At 42.8% G+C, this 25964-nt stretch overlaps 1 protein-coding gene across 4 annotated transcripts in view; it reads left to right on the forward strand.

The window, feature by feature from the left end:
* LOC139371462 (dystroglycan 1-like) overlaps positions 1 to 16687 on the forward strand; it is a 117689-nt gene extending 101002 nt beyond the window's left edge. For all 4 annotated transcript variants that reach the window (XM_071111895.1, XM_071111892.1, XM_071111893.1 and 1 more), the window contains one exon: positions 9424 to 16687. In XM_071111895.1, the coding sequence (XP_070967996.1) occupies positions 9424 to 11712 (2289 nt within the window). In that variant the 3' untranslated portion in view covers positions 11713 to 16687. The remainder of the gene's footprint in view (positions 1 to 9423) is intronic.
* The last annotated feature ends 9277 nt before the right edge of the window (positions 16688 to 25964 follow it).

Genomic DNA, 25964 nt, shown 5'->3' on the forward strand with positions numbered 1-25964 from the left:
CCTAACAGTCTGTCTAGCTACCCACCCTAACGGTCTGTCTAGCTACCCACCCTAACGGTCTGCCTAGCTACCAACCCTAACTGTCTGTCTAGCTACCCACCCTAACGGTCTGTCTAGCTACCCACCCTAACGGTCTGTCTAGCTACCCACCCTAACGGTCTGCCTAGCTACCCACCCTAACAGTCTCTCCTCCTCCTCCTCTCCTCCACCTCTCCTCATCCTCCTCCTCTTCCTCCTCATCCTCTCCTCCTTCTCTCCTCTACCTCTCATCCACCTATCCTCCTCTTCCTCCTCCTCATCCATGTCTCCTCCCCCTTTCTCTCCTTATCTCCTCCTCCTTTCCCTCCTCCACCTCCTCTCCTCCTCCTCTCCTCCAATTCTAGGCTGATACTGTATGTCAAAATGAGGACATGGTTAGTTTAACGGTGGTGTACATAGGACTAGATCTAGGGCAGAGCATGTCATTAATGTAAACAGTACAGAATGTCTTCAATACTTTAGTTGTTGATTCTACACCACTCACTCATCTTGTAATTTCTCATCCCTTCGTTCCTCCCTCTACTTCTCCATCACATCATAGATCTCTTTTCTCCTCATGCAGTGTGTAGACGCTGATTGTGAGAGACGCTGATAGTCAGAGACGCTGATAGTCAGAGACGCTGATAGTCAGGGACGCTGATAGTCAGGGCCGCTGATAGTCAGGGACGCTGATAGTCAGAGACGCTAATAGTCAGGGACGCTGATAGACAGGGACGCTGATAGCCAGAGACGCTGATAGTCAGAGACGCTGATAGTCAGAGACGCTGATAGTGCTGATAGTCAGAGACGCTGATTGTGCTGATAGTCTAAGACGCTGATAGACAGAGACGCTGATAGTCAGGGACGCTGATAGTGCTGAAAGACAGAGACGCTGATAGTCAGGGACGCTGATAGTCAGAGACACTGATTGTGCTAATAGTCAGAGACGCTGATAGTGCTAATAGTCAGAGACACTGATAGTGCTAATAGTCAGACGCTGATTGTGCTAATAGTCAGAGACACTGATAGTGCTAATAGTCAGAGACACTGATAGTGCTAATAGTCAGACGCTGATTGTGCTAATAGTCAGAGACACTAATAGTCAGCGACACTGATAGTCAGAGACACTGATAGTCAGAGACGCTGATAGTCAGAGACGCTGATAGTCAGAGACGCTGATAGTCAGAGACGCTGATTGTCAGGGACGCTGATAGTGCTGATAGACAGAGACGCTGATACTCAGGGACGCTGATAGTCAGAGACACTGATAGTCAGAGACACTGATAGTCAGAGACGCTGATAGTGCTGATAGTCAGGGACGCTTATAGTCAGGGACGCTGATAGTGCTGATAGACAGAGACGCTGATAGTCAGGGACGCTGATTGTGCTAATAGTCAGAGACGCTGATAGTCAGAGACGCTGATAGTCAGAGACGCTGATAGCGAAAGATGCTGAATGTCACGGTGGGTTTGGGGGCTATGAGAAAAAATCAGAACAGTGTTCATCAAACCGGAAGTGAACGCGTCACAAATGGCAGCCTATCTTCTATTTCTCTGGTCAAAAGTAGTGCACTACATAGGGAATAAGGTGCCATTTGGGAAAGGAGAGTTAGTCTCTTTTGATGAGATTAACAGCCCCCTGGTTTAATTAACTTCACTACTAAAGTGGGGAGAAAGGGGGTAGAGCAGCTACCTACTGCTGTGTACTCATCACACACACACACACACGCATACACACACGCCCACACACGGACACACACACACACGCATACACACACGTACACACACACACACACACCCACACACACACACACACGCCCACACGCGGACACACACACACGCATACACACACGCACACACGCATACACACGCGCATACACACACACACACACACCCACACACACACACACACACACACACATCATCTCATCATCTTCGGGTGATGGCACCCAGCAGCTTTTTTGATACATCACCACATTACGCACCATCATCATAGTTATTAAAGTTTCTCTCCAAAATAGCCACATCTGCTCTGATGCAGCGGTAGGAGGTGTAGGAGCATTAAGGAGGTGTAGGAGCATTAATGAGAAGAACAACCCACTAATACTCTCTCTCTCTCTGTGTGTGTGTGTGTGTGTGTGTGTGTGTGTGTGTGTGTGTGTGTGTGTGTGTGTGTGTGTGTGTGTGTGTGTGTGTGTGTGTGTGTGTGTGTGTGTGTGTGTGTGTGTGTGTGTGTGTGTGTGTGTGTGTGTGTGTGTGCGTGTGTGTGTCCACCTACTGCGCGTGTGGCTACGTACATGTCTGTCTGAGTGTCCCAACGTACTGGCCTACATGCAAGTGTGTGTGTGTGTGTTTGTGAGTACATGTGTGTGTGTGTGTGTGTTTGTGTGTGTGTGTGTGTGTGTGTGTGTGTGTGTGTGTGTGTGTGTGTGTGTGTGTGTGTGTGTGTGTGTGTGTGTGTGATTCTAAAAGCCCATATGCTGTTTCCTGTCTTCCCCTGGTGATGGCTGTGTATTTGTTAGACCATTAATGATCCATCTAGGGAGCGCCGGTATCTACATCATTTATCAACTGTACGATTTATCAGCCGCAGCATTAACTTGTTGAGAAGCAGAGGACGCGTTAGTGGTTGTTTTAGGGATGTATTTGAATGTCAATCCCCTTGTGATGTATTTCTCCGTCATCCACTTGGAATGTTTTAAGTTATTATGTTAATCCCATGTTGAAGAAACCCCATGTTGAAGAAACCCCATGTTGAAGAAACCCCATGTTGAAGAAACCCCATGTTGAAGAAACCCCATGTTGAAGAAACCCCATGTTGAAGAAACCCCATGTTGAAGAAATCCCATGTTGAAGAAACCCCACCCCATGTTGAAGAAACCCCATGTTGAAGAAACCCCATGTTGAAGAAACCCCACCCCATGTTGTAGAAACCCCATGTTGAAGAAACCCCATGTTGAAGAAACCCCACCCCATGTTGAAGAAACCCCATGTTGAAGAAATCCCATGTTGAAGAAACCCCATGTTGAAGAAACCCCATGTTGAAGAAACCCCATGTTGAAGAAACCCCATGTTGAAGAAACCCCATGTTGAAGAAACCCCATGTTGAAGAAACCCCATGTTGAAGAAACCCCATGTTGAAGAAACCCCACCCCATGTTGAAGAAACCCCATGATGAAGAAACCCCATGTTGAAGAAACCCCATGTTGAAGAAACCCCATGTTGAAGAAACCCCATGTTGAAGAAACCCCATGTTGAAGAAATCCCATGTTGAAGAAACCCCATGATGAAGAAACCCCATGTTGAAGAAACCCCATGATGAAGAAACCCCATGTTGAAGAAACCCCATGTTTAAGAAACCCCATGTTGAAGAAACACCATGTTGAAGAAACCCCATGTTGAAGAAACCCCATGTTGAAGAAACCCCATGTTGAAGAAACCCCATGTTGAAGAAACCCCATGTTGAAGAAACCCCATGTTGAAGAAATCCCATGATGAAGAAACCCCACCCCATGTTGAAGAAACCCCATGTTGAAGAAATCCCATGATGAAGAAACCCCACCCCATGTTGAAGAAACCCCATGTTGAAGAAACCCCATGTTGAAGAAATCCCATGTTGAAGAAATCCCATGATGAAGAAACCCCACCCCATGTTGAAGAAACCCCATGTTGAAGAAATCCCATGATGAAGAAACCCCACCCCATGTTGAAGAAACCCCATGTTGAAGAAACCCCATGTTGAAGAAACCCCATGATGAAGAAACCCCATGTTGAAGAAATCCCATGATGAAGAAACCCCACCCCATGTTGAAGAAACCCCATGTTGAAGAAACCCCATGTTGAAGAAACCCCATGATGAAGAAACCCCACCCCATGTTGAAGAAATCCCATGATGAAGAAACCCCATGTTGAAGAAACCCCATGTTGAAGAAACCCCATGTTGAAGAAACCCCATGTTGAAGAAACCCCATGTTGAAGAAACCCCATGTTGAAGAAACCCCACCCCATGTTGAAGAAATCCCATGTTGAAGAAACCCCATGTTGAATAAACCCCATGTTGAAGAAACCCCATGTTGAAGAAACCCCATGTTGAAGAAACCCCACCCCATGTTGAAGAAACCCCATGTTGAAGAAACCCCATGTTGAAGAAACCCCATGTTGAAGAAACCCCATGATGAAGAAACCCCACCCCATGTTGAAGAAATCCCATGATGAAGAAACCCCACCCCATGTTGAAGAAACCCCATGTTGAAGAAACCCCATGTTGAAGAAACCCCATGTTGAAGAAACCCCATGTTGAAGAAACCCCATGATGAAGAAACCCCATGTTGAAGAAACCCCATGTTGAAGAAACCCCATGTTGAAGAAACCCCATGTTGAAGAAACCCCATGTTGAAGAAACCCCATGATGAAGAAACCCCATGTTGAAGAAACCCCATGTTGAAGAAACCCCATGTTGAAGAAACCCCATGTTGAAGAAATCCCATGTTGAAGAAACCCCATGATGAAGAAACCCCATTTTGAAGAAACCCCATGATGAAGAAACCCCATGTTGAAGAAACCCCATGTTGAAGAAACCCCATGTTTAAGAAACCCCATGTTGAAGAAACCCCATGATGAAGAAACCCCATGTTGAAGAAACCCCATGTTGAAGAAACCCCATGTTGAAGAAACCCCATGTTGAAGAAACCCCATGATGAAGAAACCCCATGTTGAAGAAACCCCATGTTGAAGAAACCCCATGTTGAAGAAACCCCATGATGAAGAAACCCCATGTTGAAGAAACCCCACCCCATGTTGAAGAAACCCCATGTTGAAGAAATCCCATGATGAAGAAACCCCACCCCATGTTGAAGAAACCCCATGTTGAAGAAACCCCATGTTGAAGAAACCCCATGTTGAAGAAACCCCATGATGAAGAAACCCCATGTTGAAGAAACCCCATGATGAAGAAACCCCATGTTGAAGAAACCCAATGATGAAGAAACCCCACCCCATGTTGAAGAAACCCCATGTTGAAGAAACCCCATGTTGAAGATACCCCATGTTGAAGAAACCCCATGTTGAAGAAATCCCATGTTGAAGTAATCAATCAATCAATCAAATATATTTATAAAGCCCTTCTTACATCAGCTGATATCTCAAAGTGCTGCATAGAAACCCAGCCTAAAACCCCAAACAGCAAGCAATGCAGGTGTAGAAGCACAGTGGCTAGGAAAAAATCCCTAGAAAGGCCAGAACCTAGGAAGAAACCTAGAGAGGAACCAGGCTATGAGGGGTGGCCAGTCCTCTTCTGGCTGTGCCGGGTGGAGATTATAACAAAACATGGCCAAGATGTTCAAATGTTCATAGATGACCAGCAGGGTCAAATAATAATCATCACAGTGGTTGTCAAGGGTGCAACAGGTCAGCACCTCAGGAGTAAATGTAAAACCCCTTGCAGATGGCCACCCGCATCTTTCAGCATGTTTTTACAAAAATATTTAATGTTCTCCGCAAGGACATATACAGGATTCTGCCCTCCACAACCTAACCTTCACTATGTCACCAGAACTCATACAGGATTCTACCCTCCACAACATAACCTTCACTATGTCACCAGGACATATACACGATGCTACCCTCCACAGCATGGCCTTCACTATGTCACCAGGACATATACAGGATACTACCCTCTACAACACTATGTCACCAGGACATATACACGATGCTACCCTCCCCAACACTATGTCACCAGGACATATACAGGATATACAGGATACTACCCTCTACAACATAATGTTCACTATGTCACCAGGACATATACAGGATACTACCCTCTACAACACTATGTCACCAGGACATATTCAGGAAAATACCCTCCACAACATAATGTTCACTATGTCACCAGGACATATACAGGATACTACCCTCTACAACACTATGTCACCAGGACATATACAGGATACTACCCTCTACAACATAACCTTCACTATGTCACCAGGACATATACAGGATACTACCCTCTACAACACTATGTCACCAGGACATATACAGGATTCTACCCTCTACAACACTATGTCACCAGGACATATACAGGATACTACCCTCTACAACATAACCTTCACTATGTCACCAGGACATATACAGGATACTACCCTCTACAACACTATGTCACCAGGACATATACAGGATACTACCCTCTACAACACTATGTCACCAGGACATATACAGGATACTACCCTCTACAACACTATGTCACCAGGACATATACAGGATACTACCCTCTACAACACTATGTCACCAGGACATATACAGGATACTAGCCTCCACAACATAACCTTCACTATGTCACCAGGACATATACAGGATACTACCCTCTACAACACTATGTCACCAGGACATATACAGGATACTACCCTCCACAACACTATGTCAGCAGGACATATACAGGATACTACCCTCCACAACATAACCTTCACTATGTCACCAAGACGTACAGTTGAAGTCGGAAATTTAAGTACACTTAGGTTGGAGTCATTAAAACTTGTTTTTCACACAGCCAAGGTATTGGAGTGGCCATCACAAAGCCCTGACCTCAATCCTATAGAAAGTTTGTGGGCAGAACTGATAAAGTGAGTGCGAGCAAGGAGGCCTACAAACCTGACTCAGTTACACCAGCTCTGTCAGGAGGAATGAGCCAAATTTCAACTAACTTATCGTGGGAAGCTTGTGGAAGGCTAGCTGAAACGTTTGACCCAAGTTAAACCATTTAAAGGCATTGCTACCAAATACTAATTGAGTGTATGTAAACTGACCCACTGGGAATGTGATGAAAGAAATTCAAACTGAAATATTCACTTTCTCTACTATTATTCTGACATTTCACATTCTTTAAATAAAGTGGTGATCATAACTGACCTAATAGTTAATGGGATTAAATGTCAGGAATTGTGAAAAAACTTGAGTTTAAATGTACTTGGCTAAGGTGTATGTAAACTCCCCACTTCAACTGTATACACAGGATACTACCCTTCACAACATAACCTTCACTCCAAATCAAAACTCCAACCTACAACCTGATTTCGGACAAAATTACCTGGAAGGATTCCTACTACCAAAATTCTTATTTCCAAGGTCTACACAGCAAATGCTCTGGCAAACCAACGACTAGCAAAAGAACAAGAAACGTGAAAACATCGTCCAACCTGGAACTGAGAGAGTAATGTTTAGTCTGAAGCTACTTTTAATGCCAAGAAGAAAAATAAATTACGATGTTATATTGTACTTTATTAGGACTGAATGCTAAGTTAAGGCTACCAAGTTTGCTAGGACTGAACAGATCCAGCTGCAACTTCAATTAGCACTGAAGTGTGAAGTGAGAGGTGTCAAAGCCCTTGAGCCCAACAATGGCAGAAGAGTTTTCCAGCCTCCCCCACCCAAATTCATAGGCCTTTGAAGCCCCCTCCCTCTGTGCAGAGGTCATTACAACACAGTACCCCCTGGATTCATCTCTATTTTGAAATCAGATATTCAGCCAGAATACCTCAATTGTAAATTACCTGCTGCTTGGATAAACTTGACCACAAAATAAATATTTGGGTCAGATGGTTTAGACCCTTTCTTCTTTTAGGTTGCATCCCTTATCATTGCCAAGCCTATCTCTGACCATTTTAACCTGTCTCTCCTCTCTGGGGAGGTTCCCATTGCTTGGAAGGCAGCCACGGTGCGTCCTTTATTTAAAGGGGAGATCAAGCTGATCCTAGCTTTTATAGGCCAATTTCTATTTTGCCCTGTTTATCAAGTGTTGAAAAAATATGTCAATAATCAACTGACTGGCTTTCTTGATGTCTGTAGTATTCTCTCTGGTACGCAATCTGGTTTCCGGTCAGGTTATGGATGTGTCGCTGCAACCTTAAAGGAGTCTAAGCAATGTTGTGCTGCTATTTTTATTGACTTGCCAAAGCTTTTCATACGGTAGACCATTCCATTCCTGTGGGCCGGCTAAGGAGTATTGAGCGGTCTTTGGCCTGGTTTGCTAATTACCTCTCTCAGAGTGCAGTGTATGAAGTCAGAACAGCTGCTGTCTCAGACGCTGCCTGTCACCAAGGGAGTACCCCAAGGCTCGATCCTAGGCCCCACACTCTTCTTAATTTACAGCAACATAGCTCAGGCAGTAGGAAGCTCTCACATCCATTTATATGCAGATCATACAGTCTTATACTCAGCTGGCCCTTCCCCGGATTGTGTGTTAAACACTCTACTACAAATCTGTCTTAGGGTCCAACAAGCTTTCTCTGCCCTTAACCTTGTTCTGAAAACCTCCAAAACAAAGGTTATGGTTTGGTTTGGTAAGAAGGAATGCCCCTCTCCCCACCGTTGTGATTACTAAATCTGAGGGTTTAGAGCTTGAGGTACTCACCTCATACAAGTACTTGGGAGTATGGCTAGACGGTACACTGTCCTTCTCTCACACATATCAAAGCTGCAAACTAAGGTTACATCCTGACTTGGTTTCCTCTATCATAATCGCTCATCTTTCACCCCAGCTGCCAAACTAACCCTGATTCAGATGACCATCCTTCCCATGCTCGAATACGGACACGTAATTTATACATGATCAATTAAATGTATAGATCTGCAAGTAAAGGTGCTCTCTAGCTGCTAGATGTACTTTAAAATTAATTGTATCTTGTGAATTGTTCACTATATTTCACCTTTTAACCTTATAGAGAAACTTAGTTTTGCACTAGTCTAATAGAAAAAATTTTAATTGTGTGAAGAAAATCACCAGTAGCAGCTTCTCAGTAGCAGCTTCTCACAACAATAACATCTCCTATTATTTATAAACTCAAAAGATAAAACAACAACAAGATCTCCTGTTATTTTCTTCTCTGTTATTAATGGCTGCAATAGGTAACTTTTGGGAGCAATTGACCAAATTCGCATAGAAATGTGAGTTATAGAGCTCTCATTCTCATTCAAAGCAAGTCTAAGAAGCGGTTGATCTGTTCTACGTGTTACTTCTATGCTTCCTATTCTTAAGTTAAATGTTTTGTCTTTTACTTTTGTTTTTTTACACTTCAAACAACTTAAAAAATACAATATTTTGGGTTATTGAAAATATATTTCAGTGTTTTAGAGAATACAATGGTTCTCTACACTATACTTGCTTGTTTTGTCACATAAACGGAAATAAGGCAAATTATTAGAATTTTTGCAACCAGGAAATGGCGGAGTGATTTATGCATAGTTCATCTTGAATGATTTATGACACAATCAAGAAAACAGTCATTCTGTGAGTAGAAGAGAAGTGCACATTTTGTGAACTTATTATTCTTCATGTTGTTTTCTTGTATTTTATCTTAAATTATTAATTGAATCAAAAAAGACTTATCAACTCTTTATCTTTTGTTTTTTCCCCCAGATAACTGAGTCAGGCAAGGAGACGTTACCAACATGGCTGCACTGGGACTGGGAGAGAAACGTCCTACAGGGTCTACCACTGGGTGAGGACAAGGGTGTCCACTATATCTCCGTCTCCGCATCCAATGGCAGCCAGGATATCTTCTCCATCGAGGTGCACCCAGAGGAACACGCTGACACTGACCCGATCCAGGTAGCCATCCAGTCAGCGTCCAACAACTCCAACAACGAGGTAGAGCCATTTGTCTGTGGCAACGAGGAGCCGGTGACGGTGCTCACAGTGATTCTGGATGCCGACCTGACCAAGATGAGCTCCAGACAGAGGGTGGAGCTGCTGGGCAAGATGAAGAAGTTCTCTGGCGTGGCGCTCCAGCACATGAAGATACTTCCCGTGGTCAACAACAGATTGTTCGATATGTCCGCCTTCATGGCCGGACCAGGAAATGCCAAAAAGGTGGTGGAGAACGGAGCCCTGTTATCCTGGAAGCTGGGCTGTTCCCTGGACCAGAGTAACGTCCCTAATATTAGTAGCGTCCAGGCGCCGGCTAAAGAGGGCACTATGTCGGCTCAGTTGGGATATCCGGTCGTCGGTTGGCACATCGCCAACAAGAAGCCTCATATCCCAAAACGGGTGAGGCGCCAGCTCAACAATACCCCTACTCCTGTTCTAGCTCTGCTTCCCCCAACGTCTGTCGTCGAGCCCCCTGTTCGCATTGTACCCACCCTATCGTCACCTGCCATTGCTGCCCCCACAGACAGCTCTGCCCCACCCATGAGAGGGCCTGTGCCCTTGCCCATGAAGCCCACGATCCGTGTCAGAGACTCTTATTCCCACACTCCCACTCAGGGTGCACCCCTGCCAACCAGAGTGATGGAGTCCACTAGTACCATCTCCATTGAACCCACCATGTCCAGGCATACTGTTGTGGAAGCCACGCCGACACTCCCTCCACCCATCACAGTCGCCACCAGAAAGCCAACCAAGAAACCAAAGAGACCGAAGACCACTCCGATGCCAAGGGAGCCCAAGACCACCACAGCCAAACCAGCCAGGCGCACTACCCCGTCGTCCATCGTGCCTGACCCAAGAAACGAGAAACCAGATCTCCGCAACCCCATCGATCAGGTCAATGCCTTCGTGGGCACATATTTTGAAGTGAAAATCCCATCTGATACTTTCTTTGACAAGGAGGACGGTACGACAGACAAGCTGAGGTTGACATTGAGGATGAACCACAACGAAGTGGTCGGAGATGATTCCTGGATACAGTTTAATAGCACAAGTCAGCTGCTGTACGGTCTACCTGACTCAAACCACATCGGGAAGCACGAGTACTTCATGCAGGCCACCGATAAGGGTGGTCTGAACGCAATCGATGCCTTTGAGGTCCGTGTGAACCGCTGGGCTTCCAACGATAAGTCCCCGGTCTTGTTCCAGGCTCGCTTCCACGGGGAACCTCACCAGGTGACCAACGACATCCACAAGAAGATTTTGCTCATCAAGAAACTGGCGTACTCGTTTGGGGACCGCAACAGCAGCACGGTCACCCTGAGGAACATCACCAAGGGATCCATCATGGTGGAGTGGACCAACAACAGCCTCCAGCAGAACCCCTGTCCCAAGGAGAAGATCCAGACCATGTCCAGGAGGATCTCTGATGCCCAGGGTAGGCCCTCCCAGACATTCATCTCCACAATGGAGCCTGAATTCAAACCCATCGACATCAAGGTCAAAGGGACAGCCGCCTGCCGGAACTACATGTTCGTACCGCCGAGTGAAATCACCATTCCTATACCCCCAGCCGTCACCCCGGCGCTCGGCGCCGGACGCCAGAGCACGGACGACGTCTACCTTCACACGGTCATCCCTGCGGTAGTGGTGGCGGCCATCTTGCTGATCGCCGGCATCATCGCCATGATCTGCTACCGTAAAAAGCGTAAGGGAAAGCTAACCATCGAGGACCAGGCTACCTTCATTAAGAAGGGGGTACCCATCATTTTCGCAGACGAGCTCGACGACTCCAAGCCCCCTCCGTCCTCCTCCATGCCCCTCATCCTGCAGGAGGAGAAACCCCCACTGCCCCCGCCTGAGTACCCCAACATGACCAGTCCAGAGACCACCCCCCTGAACCAGGACCTTCTGGGGGAGTACACAGCTCTGAGGGATGAGGATCCCAATGCCCCTCCCTACCAGCCTCCACCCCCTTTCACTGTCCCCATGGAAGGTAAAGGCTCTCGTCCAAAGAACATGACCCCCTACAGATCCCCACCACCTTACGTTCCACCCTAAGGTTAGCTGGCTCCTCCAGAGGAGGAGAGGGGAAGCAGGGGGGACTTGTAACCGTCTCACACCAGTGTTGTCTGTTTGGAAATAAGGGGTGGGAGGAGGAGGGTAGAGGCTCTGCAAAGTGGCAATGAACTTCGGACATTTTGGGTTGGGAGGGTTTTGGCCTGATCTGATCAAGGCTGAGTTAAAGTTGAACGATGGGAGGGAGGGAGAACTAGGTGGTAGCCTCGGCAACAATAGCCACAACAATGACACTATTCAGTCTCTCGTCATCTCATTGGTTACAGCTGAACAGCTAGATTGAGAAGACACGCCCCTCCTGTCCCAGCAGCTTTTTTCTCCATTTGAAACTAAATGGCCTTTTGTTTTATTTTGTGTCTTTTGGTTCTGGTTTTCTTCTGTTTTGGACTTGACTTTAAGATCAAACTACTTGCCTTTTTTTAATCTTCTTTTATCTTGAATAATACAAGAGGACAATAAACAAACACACTGCAGGCAAAAAGGTTTTTAATGATGAGATAGAGAGTTCTATGAATGAAAACAAACACAACATAATCATGTTGATCTGGGACAGCCAACCCTGCAGACAGCTAAACACAGTGGTTGATCGATGTGGCGGTGGCTGTTTGGATTCAATAAGGAATTGCCTTTTAACACTAATTGTATGTTTTTACCCTTATTCACACAATGTCTAGTCAAGATGAGCATAACAAGGGTAGCCTAAAAGAAGAATTAGAAATTAGAATTAAAAAAAGGTTGTTTTTTTTTCAAAACTTTATATCTTTAAGGTTAGATTAGATTAGATAGGATTGTTTTGGTGGTGGAGCAGATCTCCTGACTGAAATAGCCTGCAGGATCTCTTTTTCCCCCAATCAGAAAGGAACGGTACACCTAGTAGGTAGGCCTAGTCAGGGTTAGTGAACGTTAACATGGAAGGCAATGACAACCAGATGGGTACCCTGGCCTGGTTATGACCAGATGGTTACCCTGGCCTGGTTATTACCAGATGGTTACACTGGCCTGGTTATGACCAGATGGGTACCCTGGCCTGGTTATGACCAGATGGTTACCCTGGCCTGGTTATTACCAGATGGTTACACTGGCCTGGTTATGACCAGATGGGTACCCTGGCCTGGTTATTACCAGATGGTTACCCTGGCCTGGTTATTACCAGATGGTTACACTGGCCTGGTTATTAACAGATGGGTACCCTGGCCTGGTTATTACCAGATGGTTACCCTGACCTGGTTATGACCAGATGGTTACCCTGGCCTGGTTATTACCTGATGGTTACACTGGCCTGGTTATTACCAGATGGGTACCCTGGCCTGGTTATTACCAGATGGGTACCCTGGCCTGGTTATGACCAGATTTCTTGTTTTTTTACTTTGCCTGAGTTTCCCAAAGTCACCCAAAATCATTCAAGAGAGAAATATAACACAATACAATGCCCCTTTTTACTATTCTTGTTTAAAATGGGTTAAAATGAGTATCATGATCCGAATATGATCGTAACATTGACCATTTGAATGCCATTTTGCCTTTATGGTGATGCGACAAGTGTCTTCTGTAAATAACGATGGATCGGCCTGTGTGTATTTTTAGTCCCCCCCCCTCCCCCCAAAAAAATAAAAAAACGTTTTGTGTAAATCAGATGTGGAAAAAGCCTCCTGCAGTTTATTTTAGACAAGGGGTAATTTATTTTTTTATGTAGTGATGATACTCTTGTTTTCACAGTTTATGCGGTAAAACAGTTTAGGGCCGTTGAGAGTGATTGAGAATGTCCTGAAAGGGATACAACATGTATTCACAACTCAAAGGTCATTGTTGAGAGGAGGGTAGGAGAGTTAGGGAGAGAAAGAAAGAAATGGGAATATCCCAATAACAAGATTACCAGAAAACACCGAAAAAAAATGGTTGATAAAATCTCTATCTAATTTTTTTACAACGTTTTTGATACAGCATCAAATTGTTTAAAAAAAAAAAAATCTATTAATACATTAATAGTGTACTGCAATTTGTAAAATCTTAGAGTAGAGAATTGATTCCTTATTATATACCTTTTCTCATTGGTCATCTATTTCAAGTGATTTTTTTTGTGGATTTTGCCATATTGTCGAATTGAAATGTACCTCCTGTTATACAGTCGGAAGGACCCATTTTATGTAATCACACATTTTATTTAATGTTCAAATTCTTCACTAACGACTTTGAAAGTGACCCTTTGCAATAATGTAAGGAGCTGCCTGGTGGTGGTGGTGGTGAGTGGTCAATGCAGGTTAGATGAGTGATGATGTACTACACGCATAATGATGATGATGTGCACGCATAATGATGATGATGATGTGCACGCATAATGATGATGATGATGTACACGCATAATGATGATGATGATGTGCACGCATAATGATGATGATGTACCTACATAGTTTGTTTTTGCCAGATACCAAGTGTTGCTTTTTTGAGTGTCCATTTATTATGGAAGCCGACCTCTGTCTATCTATATCCAGATAATTCTTCCTTCTTCACACGTTTGAAATTCTAATCCAACAAGTTCCCATAGTATTGGAATAAATGAATCATCAATATATATATATAACAGAGTGGATTATGATGGTATATCTCGCTTGGTATGTTGCCGTACATTATAATATAGAGATTTATTTTTTATTGATGAGCTTCGGTTATAATTGGTTTTCTAATGCTTCCCCATATTGATGAGTCAGTTTGTGTACGTCCGTAGAGGTTTCATTAAGGAGTGTATCCCATCTCTCTAATCTGTCAGCCATTTTGAGACTCCCTGATTCCTGTCACAATAACTGGATCGTAATTCTAAAACCGGTATTATTAATCTGACCAGATGACACATTGTGATCTGGAAACGTTCTAAAAGGTTAACATGTTCGTAGATCTCCTTTCAGTTCAATGCCTCCATCACACTCACCGCCATGAAATACAGACGGAGTTTATTGGTTATATGTAAAGAACTTGCTGCCCCCCCGCGCGTCCACAGATCATGTCGCCACTTCAGCTCTATTGATTTCCGACGAGGAACAAACTGCAATAATAGTCCTAGATGGTTTATCCCAATAGGGTTGTTAGTTAGTCAAATAAGAAATATATAGTTACTTATGACAGTTACTGAGATTGATGAAGATTTGATCCACGTTTGAGGTGAGATTCATAGAACAATAGGTAAGTAGATAGTACAAGGACAGGGTTTTTTTGTTGTTGTTGTTGGTTTGCGTATATTTTTTAAGTGGCGTAGTCATTTCAGCATTAAGCTCAGTTCATTCATTACGCTAGCGAAGAATCGGGCTTAGTTACACTGATCCTGATTTAAGATAAGTACGTGTGAAGCGTACACGTTGTGTTAAAATCGTTCATGACGTAAGGGAAAGTGTTCGTGACGTGTGTTTCTCAAATTCGGATTTATTCCCATTTGACTCCGATTAAGAGGAGATGATGATCTGATTTGTGCGAAGCTTAACAGAGAAGAATCCAAACGATGCAACAAAAAAAAAATGTAATAGCAGTCATTCATTTGTAACTGATTCAAATGCCTTGTTGACAGAATATCTTATCTGTTGGGCTTCATTTCAAGTTACATTTCAGCGTTACATTTCAGATATTAGCAAACGGTTATTGCGAAAGATATGGAATCGACAACAAAAACACATTGTTCTATTCTTTTAGAACACGATAGCTGTCCTGAAGGATTAGCATTCAGGTGTAGCAACCTTTTACGTTTTGTTCGAGTTTACCCTCCATCTCATTTAGCTTTTCTGTGTTTCCGTGTTGTTCATTTTATTTCATTAGATTTCCTTCTTTCTTTTTTTTGCCCATTTGAAATGTAGAGATTGGTGTGTGTGTGTGTGTGTCAAATCAAAATCAGTCTTAGAAATGAATTTCTTCATATGCAGCAAGAAGGACTGACTAAAAGCCTCCGAAAGCCCCCTTCAAGGTGCACATTTTAGTATATTATTTTGTTCGCTATAGAGAATGTTTTCTTCATTTAGTTTTTACATTCATGAGTGAATTAGTACTTACAATTGGAATATTGATGATAGTAACAATAGTGATAGTGATGATTATAATAATTACAAGAATAATATGGTTATCATAATGCTTTCAGGGGGACATTATACACTGTTTGTCCTTCATTTTGTCTTTTTTTTAAATTGGAATACCTGTTTCCCCCACCGCGTTCCCAATAAAAATGGGACTCCTCTGGTTCGCAAACAAAATGGTTGCCAAAGTACAGCGCAGTGAAAGTTATTTGGCTTGTCTTAACAAACGTATCAGACAGACGTTCAGTTGACATGCTAAAACACATGACAAAGAGCCTCTCTGAAAGCCACCCCATGGGGAAGGAGGGAGGAATTAGACGGATGATACCCCATGGGGAAGAAGGAAGGAGGGATGGTACCCCATGGGAAAGAAGGGAGGAATTAGACGGATGATACCCCATGGGGAAGAAGGAAGGAGGGATGGTACCCCATGGGGAAGAAGGGAGGAATTAGAGGGATGACACCCCATGGGGAAGAAGGGAGGAATTAGAGGGATGACACCCCATGGGGAAGAAGGGAGGAATTAGAGGGATGACACCCCATGGGGAAGGAGGGAGGAATTAGAGAGATGATACCCCGTGGGGAAGGAGGGAGGAATTAGAGGGATGATATCCCATGGGGAAGGAGGGAGGAATTAGAGGGATGATAAATAGACTGAGAAAATGCAGATTAAAGGAAAATGGTTTTCCATCTGGAGCGGTTGGGAAAAGCCTGACAATTGTCCTTGACCACAGGGAACTTACAACCTAGAAAAGAGGGTTGTACACATGTATGAATGCTTGAGTAAACAATGCATGGTGAAAAATGCATTTCTCTTCTCCTGTGTTTAAATAACATTGTTTTATTTATGCCACTAGACACTGTACGTTGAAATCTTGTATTAAAAAAAAGAAAGCGTTTTCACCCAACTATTGTTGTGACCTCTTATTGGTTGTTTGGTCATCTACCAATGGGAGTGTTTCATCCTTGACGGACATTTCATTTGTACCAGAATGCTAGAAAAAACTGCAACTACAAGCGTGTCATACTCAGCTCTATCTGTCCAGTGTCCTTTTAGTGTACATTTTATCTCTTTTCGTCACATATATCCCTCGGGCTACTTTATATGGGTTTAAGAAACGTGTGTTTTCTCTAGCTGTGGCATTGCAGAGAGGTTTGCGTGGGGAGGGTGACGGTGTCTTTTCAAATGAAGGAATATGAATACTGATAAAATGTTTATCAATCAAATTTCAATCAAATGTATTTATAAAGCCCTTCTTGCATCAACTGATGTCACAAAGGGCTGTACAGAAACCCAGCCTAAAACCCCAAACAACAAGCAATTACAGGTGTAGAAGCACTAAAATATTACTGATACACGTTCACTAACAGATGGTAAACTTTGACATTGATTTTGACTGTTTGACAAAATTGTCTAGCAGCATAGAATGTTTATGTTTTAACAATGTTGTTTGATCTATGACCCTTGTAGTGGTCCCCTATCAACACTATTCTATACCCTTGGAGTGGTTCCCTATCAACACTATTCTATACCCTTGGAGTGGTCCCCTAACAACACTATTCTATACCCTTGGAGTGGTCCCCAATCATCCCCGATCAACACTATTCTATACCCTTGGAGTGGTCCCCAATCATCCCCTATCAACACTATTCTATACCCTTGTAGTGGTCTCCTATCAACACTATTCTATACCCTTGGAGTGGTCCCCTAACAACACTATTCTATACCCTTGTTGTGGTCCCCTAACAACACTATTCTGTACCCTTGTAGTGGTCCCCTAACAACACTATTATATACCCTTGTATTGGTCCCCTAACAACACTATTCTTTACCCTTGGAGCGGTCCCCGATCAACACTATTCTATACCCTTGGAGCGGTCCCCTATCAACACTATTCTATACCCTTGGTGCTGTCCCCGATCAACACTATTCTATACCCTTGGTGCTGTCCCCGATCAACACTATTCTATACCCTTGGTGCTGTCCCCGATCAACACTATTCTTTACCCTTGGAGCGGTCCCCGATCAACACTATTTGCAGAGATAAAAATTTTTTGGAGCATCTCGATGAACATGAATTTCTCCGGTTCCCTCCGCCACAAACTGTCCCACGTGTTTCTAGTTTCACCAGCTGATTTCAACAACTGATATTTTAGAATTCTGTGGTCATATTGACAGGTTTGTTAGCAACAAACCTACACTGAACAAAAATATAAACACAACAATGTCAAAGATATTACTGACATGACTGGGAATACAGATATGCACAGGGGCACAACTTTCACTGGGGACATATCCCCCCTCCCACACATTCTGAAATTACATGTTTGTCCCCCCTCCAGTTTTATCATTGGAACGTGATACAAAACATCTTTCATATCTTTCCCATCTGTCCCTTAAACCCTTAAACCCTTAAACACGAGGGCGTCAAACTCATTCCACGAAGGGTCACGTGTGTGCTGTTTTTTTGTTTTTTCCTTTCAATTAAGACCGAGACAACCAGGTGAGGGGGAGTTCCTTACTAATTAGTGACCTTAATTAATCAATCAAGCACAAGGGTGGCGCGAATCTCAATTAAATTCAAAGTGCTTTATTGGCATGGGAAACATATGTTAACATTGCCAAAGCAAGTGAGGTAGATAATAAACAAAAGTGAAATAAACAATAAAAAATTAACAGTAAACATTACACTCACAAAAGTTCCAAAAGAATAAAGACATTTCAAATGTCATATTATGTCTATATACAGTGATGTAACGATATGCAAATAGTTAAAGTACAAAAGGGAAAACAAATAAAAACAAATATAGGTTGTTGTTACAATGGTGTTTGTTCTTCACTGGTTGACTTTTTCTTGTGGCAACAGGTCACACATCTTGCTGCTGTGACAGCCAAATAGCATTTTAGTTTGCTCAGTTTTTAATCTCTCCAATGTGTCAAGTAATTATCTTTTATTTTTCTCATGATTTGGTTCTGTCTAATTGTGCTGCTGTCTTGGGGCTCGGTGCGGTGTGTTTGTGTTTGTGAACAGAGCTCCAGGACCAGCTTGCTTCGGGGACTCTTCTTCAGGTTCATCTCTCTGTAGTTGATGGTTTTCTTATGGAAGTTTTGGGAATCACTTATTTTTAGGTGGTTGTAGAATTTAACGTCTCTTTTCTGGAATTTGATAATTAGCTGGTATCGGCCTAATTTTGCTCTGCATGCATTATTTGGAGTTCTACGTCGTACACAGAGGATATTTTTGCTGAATTCTTCATGCAGAGTTTCAATTTAGTGTTTGTACGATTTTGTGAATTCTTGGTTGGTGGGCAGACCCCAGACCTCACAACCATAAAGGGCAATGGGTTCTATAATTGATTCAAGTATTTTTAGCCGGATTCTAATTAGTATGTAGAATTTTATGTTCCTCTTGATGGCATAGAAGGCCCTCCTTGCCTTGTCTCTCAGATCATTCACAGCTTTGTGGAAATTACCTGTGGTGCTGATGTTTAGGCAAAGGTATGTATAGTTTTGTGTGCTCTGGGGCAACAGTGTCTAGATGGAATTTGAATTTGTTGTCCTGGCAACTGGACCTTTTTTGGAACACCATTATTTTGGTCTTACTGAGATTTACTGTCAGAGCCCAGGTCTGACAGAATTTGTGCAGAAGATCGAGGTGTTGCTGTAGGCCCTCCTTGGTTGGTGACAGAAGCACCAGATCATCAGCAAACAGTAGATGTTTGTCTTCAGATTTTAGTAGAGTGAGGCCAGGCCGGGTGCTGCAGACCTTTCTAGTGCCCTCGCCAATTTGTTGATATATATGTTGAAGAGGGTGGGGCCTAAGCTGCATCCCTGTCTCACCCCACGGCCCTGTGGAAAGAAACGTGTGTTTTTTGCCAATTTTAACCTTTTAACCTCTGGTCTGTATATTTGTTGTTTGTTGTCTGTATATTTTATCATTTCATGTAGGATACCATCAACACCACAGGCTTTTTTAGGTTGGAGAGTTTGTATTTTGTCCTGTAGTTCATTCAAGTTCACTCACTCACACACTCTCTCTCTCAATTCAATTTCAATTTAAGGGGCTTTATTGGCATGGGAATCTCTCCTTCTCTTTCTCTCTCTCTCTCCCTCTCTCTCCCTCCCTCTTTCTCACACTCTCTCTCTCTCTAAAGTCAAAGTGCTTTATTGGCATGGGAAACATATGTTTACATTTCCAAATCAAGTGACATAAATAATAAACAAAAGTGAAATTAACAATATGAAATGAACAGTAAACATTATTTTCCCAAAAGTTCCAATGGAATAGAGACATTTCAAATGTCATATTATGTCTATATACAGTGTTGCAACGATGGTCAAATAGCTCTCTCTAACTCTCTTTCTCTCTCCTCTTCCTCTCTCTCTCTCCCCCTCCTCTCTCTCTCTCCCTTATCCATTTCTCTCTCTCGCTCTTTCTCGCGCTCCCTATCCCCCTCCCTCTCTCAAGGAGAGAGATTTACTGTCAGGACCCAGATCTGAGAATGACAACATTCCACCCCCCCCCCCCCCCCCCCCCCCCCCAGCTCTGTCTCACGCTGGGTATGTACATAGTCAATGGTAGGCTTCGAGTGGACTCCTATGGTAGGTACACCTATAGCTCATCTCTTGGCAGTAGTACTGTAGACTACTTTATCACTGAACTCAATCCAGAGTCTCTCAGAGCGTTCACAGTCAGTCCACTGACACCCCTATCAGATCACAGCAAAATCACACTCTAATTGAACAGAGCTTTGCTCAATCATGAGGCACCAAAGCCAAAGGATCTGAGTAATACTAAGAAATGCTATAGATGGAAGGAGAGTAATATTGAAATCTACCAAAAAACAATTAGGCAACAACAAATTCAATCCCTTTTAGACAATTTCCTGGGTAAATTGTTCCACTGTAATAGTGAAAGTGTAAACTTGACAGTAGAAAATCTAAACAGTATATTTGACCTCTCAGCTTCCCTGTCAAATCTAAAAATGTCAAACAGAAAACCGAAGAAAATGAACAACAATGACAAATGATTTGATGAAGAATGCAAAAACCTAAGAAAAACATTGAGAAACCTATCCAACCAAAAACATGGAGACCCAGAAAAACTGAGTCTACACCTTCAAAGGGATTTAGCTTAGGCCCCACCCTCTTCAATATATATAATTGAATTGCCGAGGGCACTAGAACAATCTGCAGCACATGGCCTCACCTTACTAGAATCTGAAGTCAAATGTCTACTGTTTGCTGATGATCTGGTGCTTCTGTCACCAACAAATTCTGCCAGACCTGGGCTGTGACAGTACATCTTAGTAATATCAAAATAATGGTGTTCCTAAAAAGGTCCAGTTGCCAGGATCAGAAATGCAAATTCCATCTCGACACTGTTGCCCTAGAGCACACAAAATACTATACATACCTTGGCCTAAACATCAGCACCACAGGTAACTTCCACAAAGCTGTGAACGATCTGAGAGACAAGGCAAGAAGGGCCTTCTACGCCATCAAAGGGATCTGGCTAAAAATACTTGAATCAGTCATAGAGCCCATTGCCCTTTATGGTTGTGAGGTCTGGGGTCCGCTCACCAACCAAGATTTCACAAAATGGGGCAAACACCAAATTGAGACTCTGCATGCAGAATTCTGCAAAGATATCCTCAGTGTACAACGTAGAACACCAAATAATTCACGCAGAGCAGAATTAGACCAATACTAGCTAATTATCCAAATCCAGAAAAGAGCCGTTAAATTCTACAACCACCTAATTGGAAGTGATTCCCAAACCTTCCATAACAAATCCATCACCTACAGAGAGATGAACCTGGAGAAGAGTCCCCTAAGCAAGCTGGTCCTGGAGCTCTGTTCACAAACACACCCCACAGAACCCTAGGACAGCAACACAATTAGACCCAACCAAATCATGAGAAAACAAAAAGATAATTACATGACACATTGGAAAGAATTAACAAAAAAACAGAGCAAACTAGAATGCAATTTGGCCCTAAACAGAGAGTACACAGTGGCAGAATACCTGACCACTGTGACTGACCCAAATTTAAGGAAAGCTTTGACTATGTACAGACTCAGTGAGCATAGCCTTGCTATTGAGAGAGGCCGCCGTAGGCCGATCTGGGTCTCAGGAGAAGACAGGCTATGTGCTCACTGCCCACAAAATGAGGTGGAAACTGAGTTGCACTTCCTAACCTCCTGCCAAATGTATGACACATATTCCCTGAAATTGCACAGATCCACACTATTTGAAAACAAACCAGATTCTGATAAACTCCCATATCTACTTGGTGAAAAACCAGTGTGCCATCACAGCAGCAAGATTTGTGACCTGTTGCCACAAGAAAAGGGCAACCAGTGAAGAACAAACACCATTGTAAATACAACCGATATTTATGTTTATTTATTTTCCCTTTTGTACTTTAAACATTGGTACACCATTACAACACTGTATATACAGTGGGGCAAAAAAAGTATTTAGTCAGCCACCAATTGTGCAAGTTCTCCCACTTAAAAAGATCTCAATCCCATAGAAAATCTTTGGAGGGAGTTGAAAGTCCATGTTGCCCAGCAACAGCCCCAAAACAACAGGATTGGGCCAAAATACCAGCAACAGTGTGTGAAAACCTTGTGAAGACTTACAGAAAACGTTTGACCTCTGTCATTGCCAAAAAAGGGTATATAACAAAGTTTTTTTTTTTTTTTTTTTTTTTTTTTTTTTCACCTTTATTTAACCAGGTAGGCTAGTTGAGAACAAGTTCTCATTTGCAACTGCGACCTGGCCAAGATAAGGCATAGCAGTGTGAACAGACAACACAGAGTTACACATGGAGTAAACAATTAACAAGTCAATAACACAGTAGAAAAAAGGGTAGTCTATATACATTGTGTGCAAAAGGCATGAGAAGGTAGGCAAATAATTACAATTATGCAGATTAACACTGGAGTGATAAATGATCAGATGGTTATGTACAGGTAGAGATATTGGTGTGCAAAAGAGCAGAAAAATAAATAAATAAAAACAGTATGGGGATGAGGTAGGTGAAAATGGGTGGGCTATTTACCAATAGACTATGTACAGCTGCAGCGATCGGTTAGCTGCTCAGATAGCAGATGTTTGAAGTTGGTGAGGGAGATAAAAGTCTCCAACTGTCATATTATGTCTATATACAGTGTTGCAACGATGGTCAAATAGCTCTCTCTAACTCTAAAGTATTGAGATAAACTTTTGTTATTGACCAAATACTTATTTTCCACCATAATTTGCAAATAAATTCATTAAAAATCCTACAATGTGATTTTCTGGATTTTTTTCTTCTCATTTTGTCTGTCATAGATAAAGTGTACCTATGATGAAAATTACAGGCTTCTCTCATCTTTTTAAGTGGGAGAACTTGCACAATTGGTGGCTGACTAAATACTTTTTTTGCCCCACTGTATATATAATATGACATTTGAAATGTCTTTATTCTTTTGGAACTTCTGTGAGTGTAGTGTTTACTGTTCATTTTTGTTTACTTCACTTTTGGAGATTATCTACTTCACTTGCTTTGACAATGTTAACACACATTTCCCATGCCAATAAAGCCCATTAAATTGAAATTGAATTGAGAGAGAGAGAGAGCGGTGACAGGCCACAGAAATTAGTCACATTGTGTTTGAAAGAGTGAGTGGTAGAACAAAGCTGCTGTTTCCTTGGTAGATAATATCTTCAAGGTCTTGACTCCTCCCTGCTGTTACCATGTTCTGGTCCCTGTTTCCTTGGTAGATAATATCTTCAAGGTCTTGACTCCTCCCTGCTGTTACCATGTTCTGGTCCCTATTTCCTTGGTAGATAATATCTTCAAGGTCTTGACTCCTCCCTGCTGTTACCATGTTCTGGTCCCTATTTCCTTGGTAGATAATATCTTCAAGGTCTTGACTCCTCCCTGCTGTTACCATGTTCTGGTCTCTGTTTCCTTGGTAGATAATATCTTCAAGGTCTTGACTCCTCCCTGCTGTTACCATGTTCTGGTCCCTATTTCCTTGGTAGATAATATCTTCAAGGTCTTGACTCCTCCCTGCTGTTACCATGTTCTGGTCCCTGTTTCCTTGGTAGATAATATCTTCAAGGTCTTGACTCCTCCCTGCTGTTACCATGTTCTGGTCCCTATTTCCTTGGTTGATAATATCTTCAAGATCTTGACTCCTCCCTGCTGTTACCATGTTCTGGTCCCTGTTTCCTTGGTTGATAATATCTTCAAGATCTTGACTCCTCCCTGCTGTTACCATGTTCTGGTCCCTGTTTCCTTGGTAAATAATATCTTCAAGGTGTCACACCCTGATCGTAGAGAGCTCTATTTTGGTTTGGTCAGGGTGTGATTTGGGTGGGCATTCTATGTCCCTTTTTCTATGATTTGGTATTTCTGTGTTTGGCCTGGTGTGGTTCTCAATCAGAGGCAGCTGTCTATCGTTGTCTCTGATTGGGAACCATACTTAGGTAGCCTTTTTCCCCACCTGTATTTGTGGGTAGTTGTCCATGTATAGTTGCCTGTGAGCACTACGTTGGCGACACATTTTCGTTTTGATGTTTATTGTTTTGTTGGCGACATCTTATAATAAAGAAGTATGTACGCTCAACCTTCTCAACAACAGCAAAGGACTTTGTGAAGATCCTGGAGGAAATGGGTACAAAATTATCTATATCCACAGTAAATCGAGTCCTATATCGACATAATCTGAAAGGTCGCTCAAGAAGCCACTGCTCGAAAACTGCCATAGAAGCCCAGACTACGGTTTGCAACTGCACATGGGGACAAATATAGTACTTTTTGGAGAAATGTCCTCTGGTCTGATGAAACAAAAATATAACTGTTTGGCCGTAATGACCATCGTTATGTTTCGAGGAAAAAGGGGGAGGCTTGCAAGCCGAAGAACACCATTCCAACCGTGAAGCACGTGGGTGGCAGCATCATGTTGTGGGGGTGCTTTGCTGCAGCTGGGACTGGTACAGTTCACAAAAATAGGATGAAAATGATGTGGATATATTGAAGCAACATCTCAAGACATCAGTTAGGAGGTTAAAACTTGGTTGCAAATGGTTTTTCCAAATGGACAATGACCCCAAACATACTTCCAAATTTGTGGCAAAATGGCTGAAGGACAACAAAGTCAAGGTATTGGAGTGGCCATCACAAAGCCCTGACCTCAATCCCTTAGAAAATGTGTTGGCAGAACTGAAAAAGCATAAAGCATGTGCGAGCAAGGAGGCCTACAAACCTGACTCAGTTACAACAGCTCTGTCAGGAGGAATGGGCTGAAATTCACCCAACTTACTGTGGGAAGCTTGTGGAACACTACCCGAAATGTTTGACCCAAGTTAAACAATTTAAAACACAATGCTACCAAATATTATTTGAGTGTATGTACACTTCTGACCCACTGGGAATGTGATGAAAGAAGTAGAAGCTGAAATAAATCATTCTCTCTACTTTCACATTCTTTAAATAAAGTGGTGATCCTAACTGACCTAAGACAGGGAATTCTTACTAGGATTAAATGTCAGGAATTGTGAAAAACTGAGTTTAAATGTGTTTGGCTCAGGTGTATGTAAACTTCCGACTTACTAAAGTATTCATCCCCCTTGACATTTTTTCTATTTAGTTACATTACAACCTGTAATTTAAAATTATTTTTATTTGGATTTCATGTAATGGACATACACAAAATGGTCAAAATTCGTGATGTGAAATGAAAAATATAACTTAAATGTCAATAAATGTCCCCGAACAAACTACGGTGAAGTGGCGCTTGCATATGTTTTCACCCCCCTTTGCTATGAAGCCCCTAAATCAGATCTGGTGCGAACAATTACCTTCAGAAGTCACATATTTAGTTCAATAAAGTCCACCTGTGTGCAATCTAAGTGTCACATGATCGCTCACAAAGTTGTGGAGAAGAACAGAATCAGGGTTGGGTTATAAAAAAATATCTTAAACTTTGAACATCCCACGGAGCACCATTAAATCCATTGTTAAAACATGGAAAGATTATTGCACCACAACAAACCTGCCAAGTGAGGGCCGCCCACCAAAACCCATAGTTTAGCATAGTTTAAGAACAACACTGAACAAGAGCATTGCCATACCTCCCTTTCTATCTTTCTGTCTCTCATTCTCTGCCCTGAAAACATTGATGTG

The sequence above is a fragment of the Oncorhynchus clarkii genome, chromosome 17 (genome assembly GCF_045791955.1).
Source record: "Oncorhynchus clarkii lewisi isolate Uvic-CL-2024 chromosome 17, UVic_Ocla_1.0, whole genome shotgun sequence".
Lineage (NCBI taxonomy): Eukaryota > Metazoa > Chordata > Actinopteri > Salmoniformes > Salmonidae > Oncorhynchus > Oncorhynchus clarkii.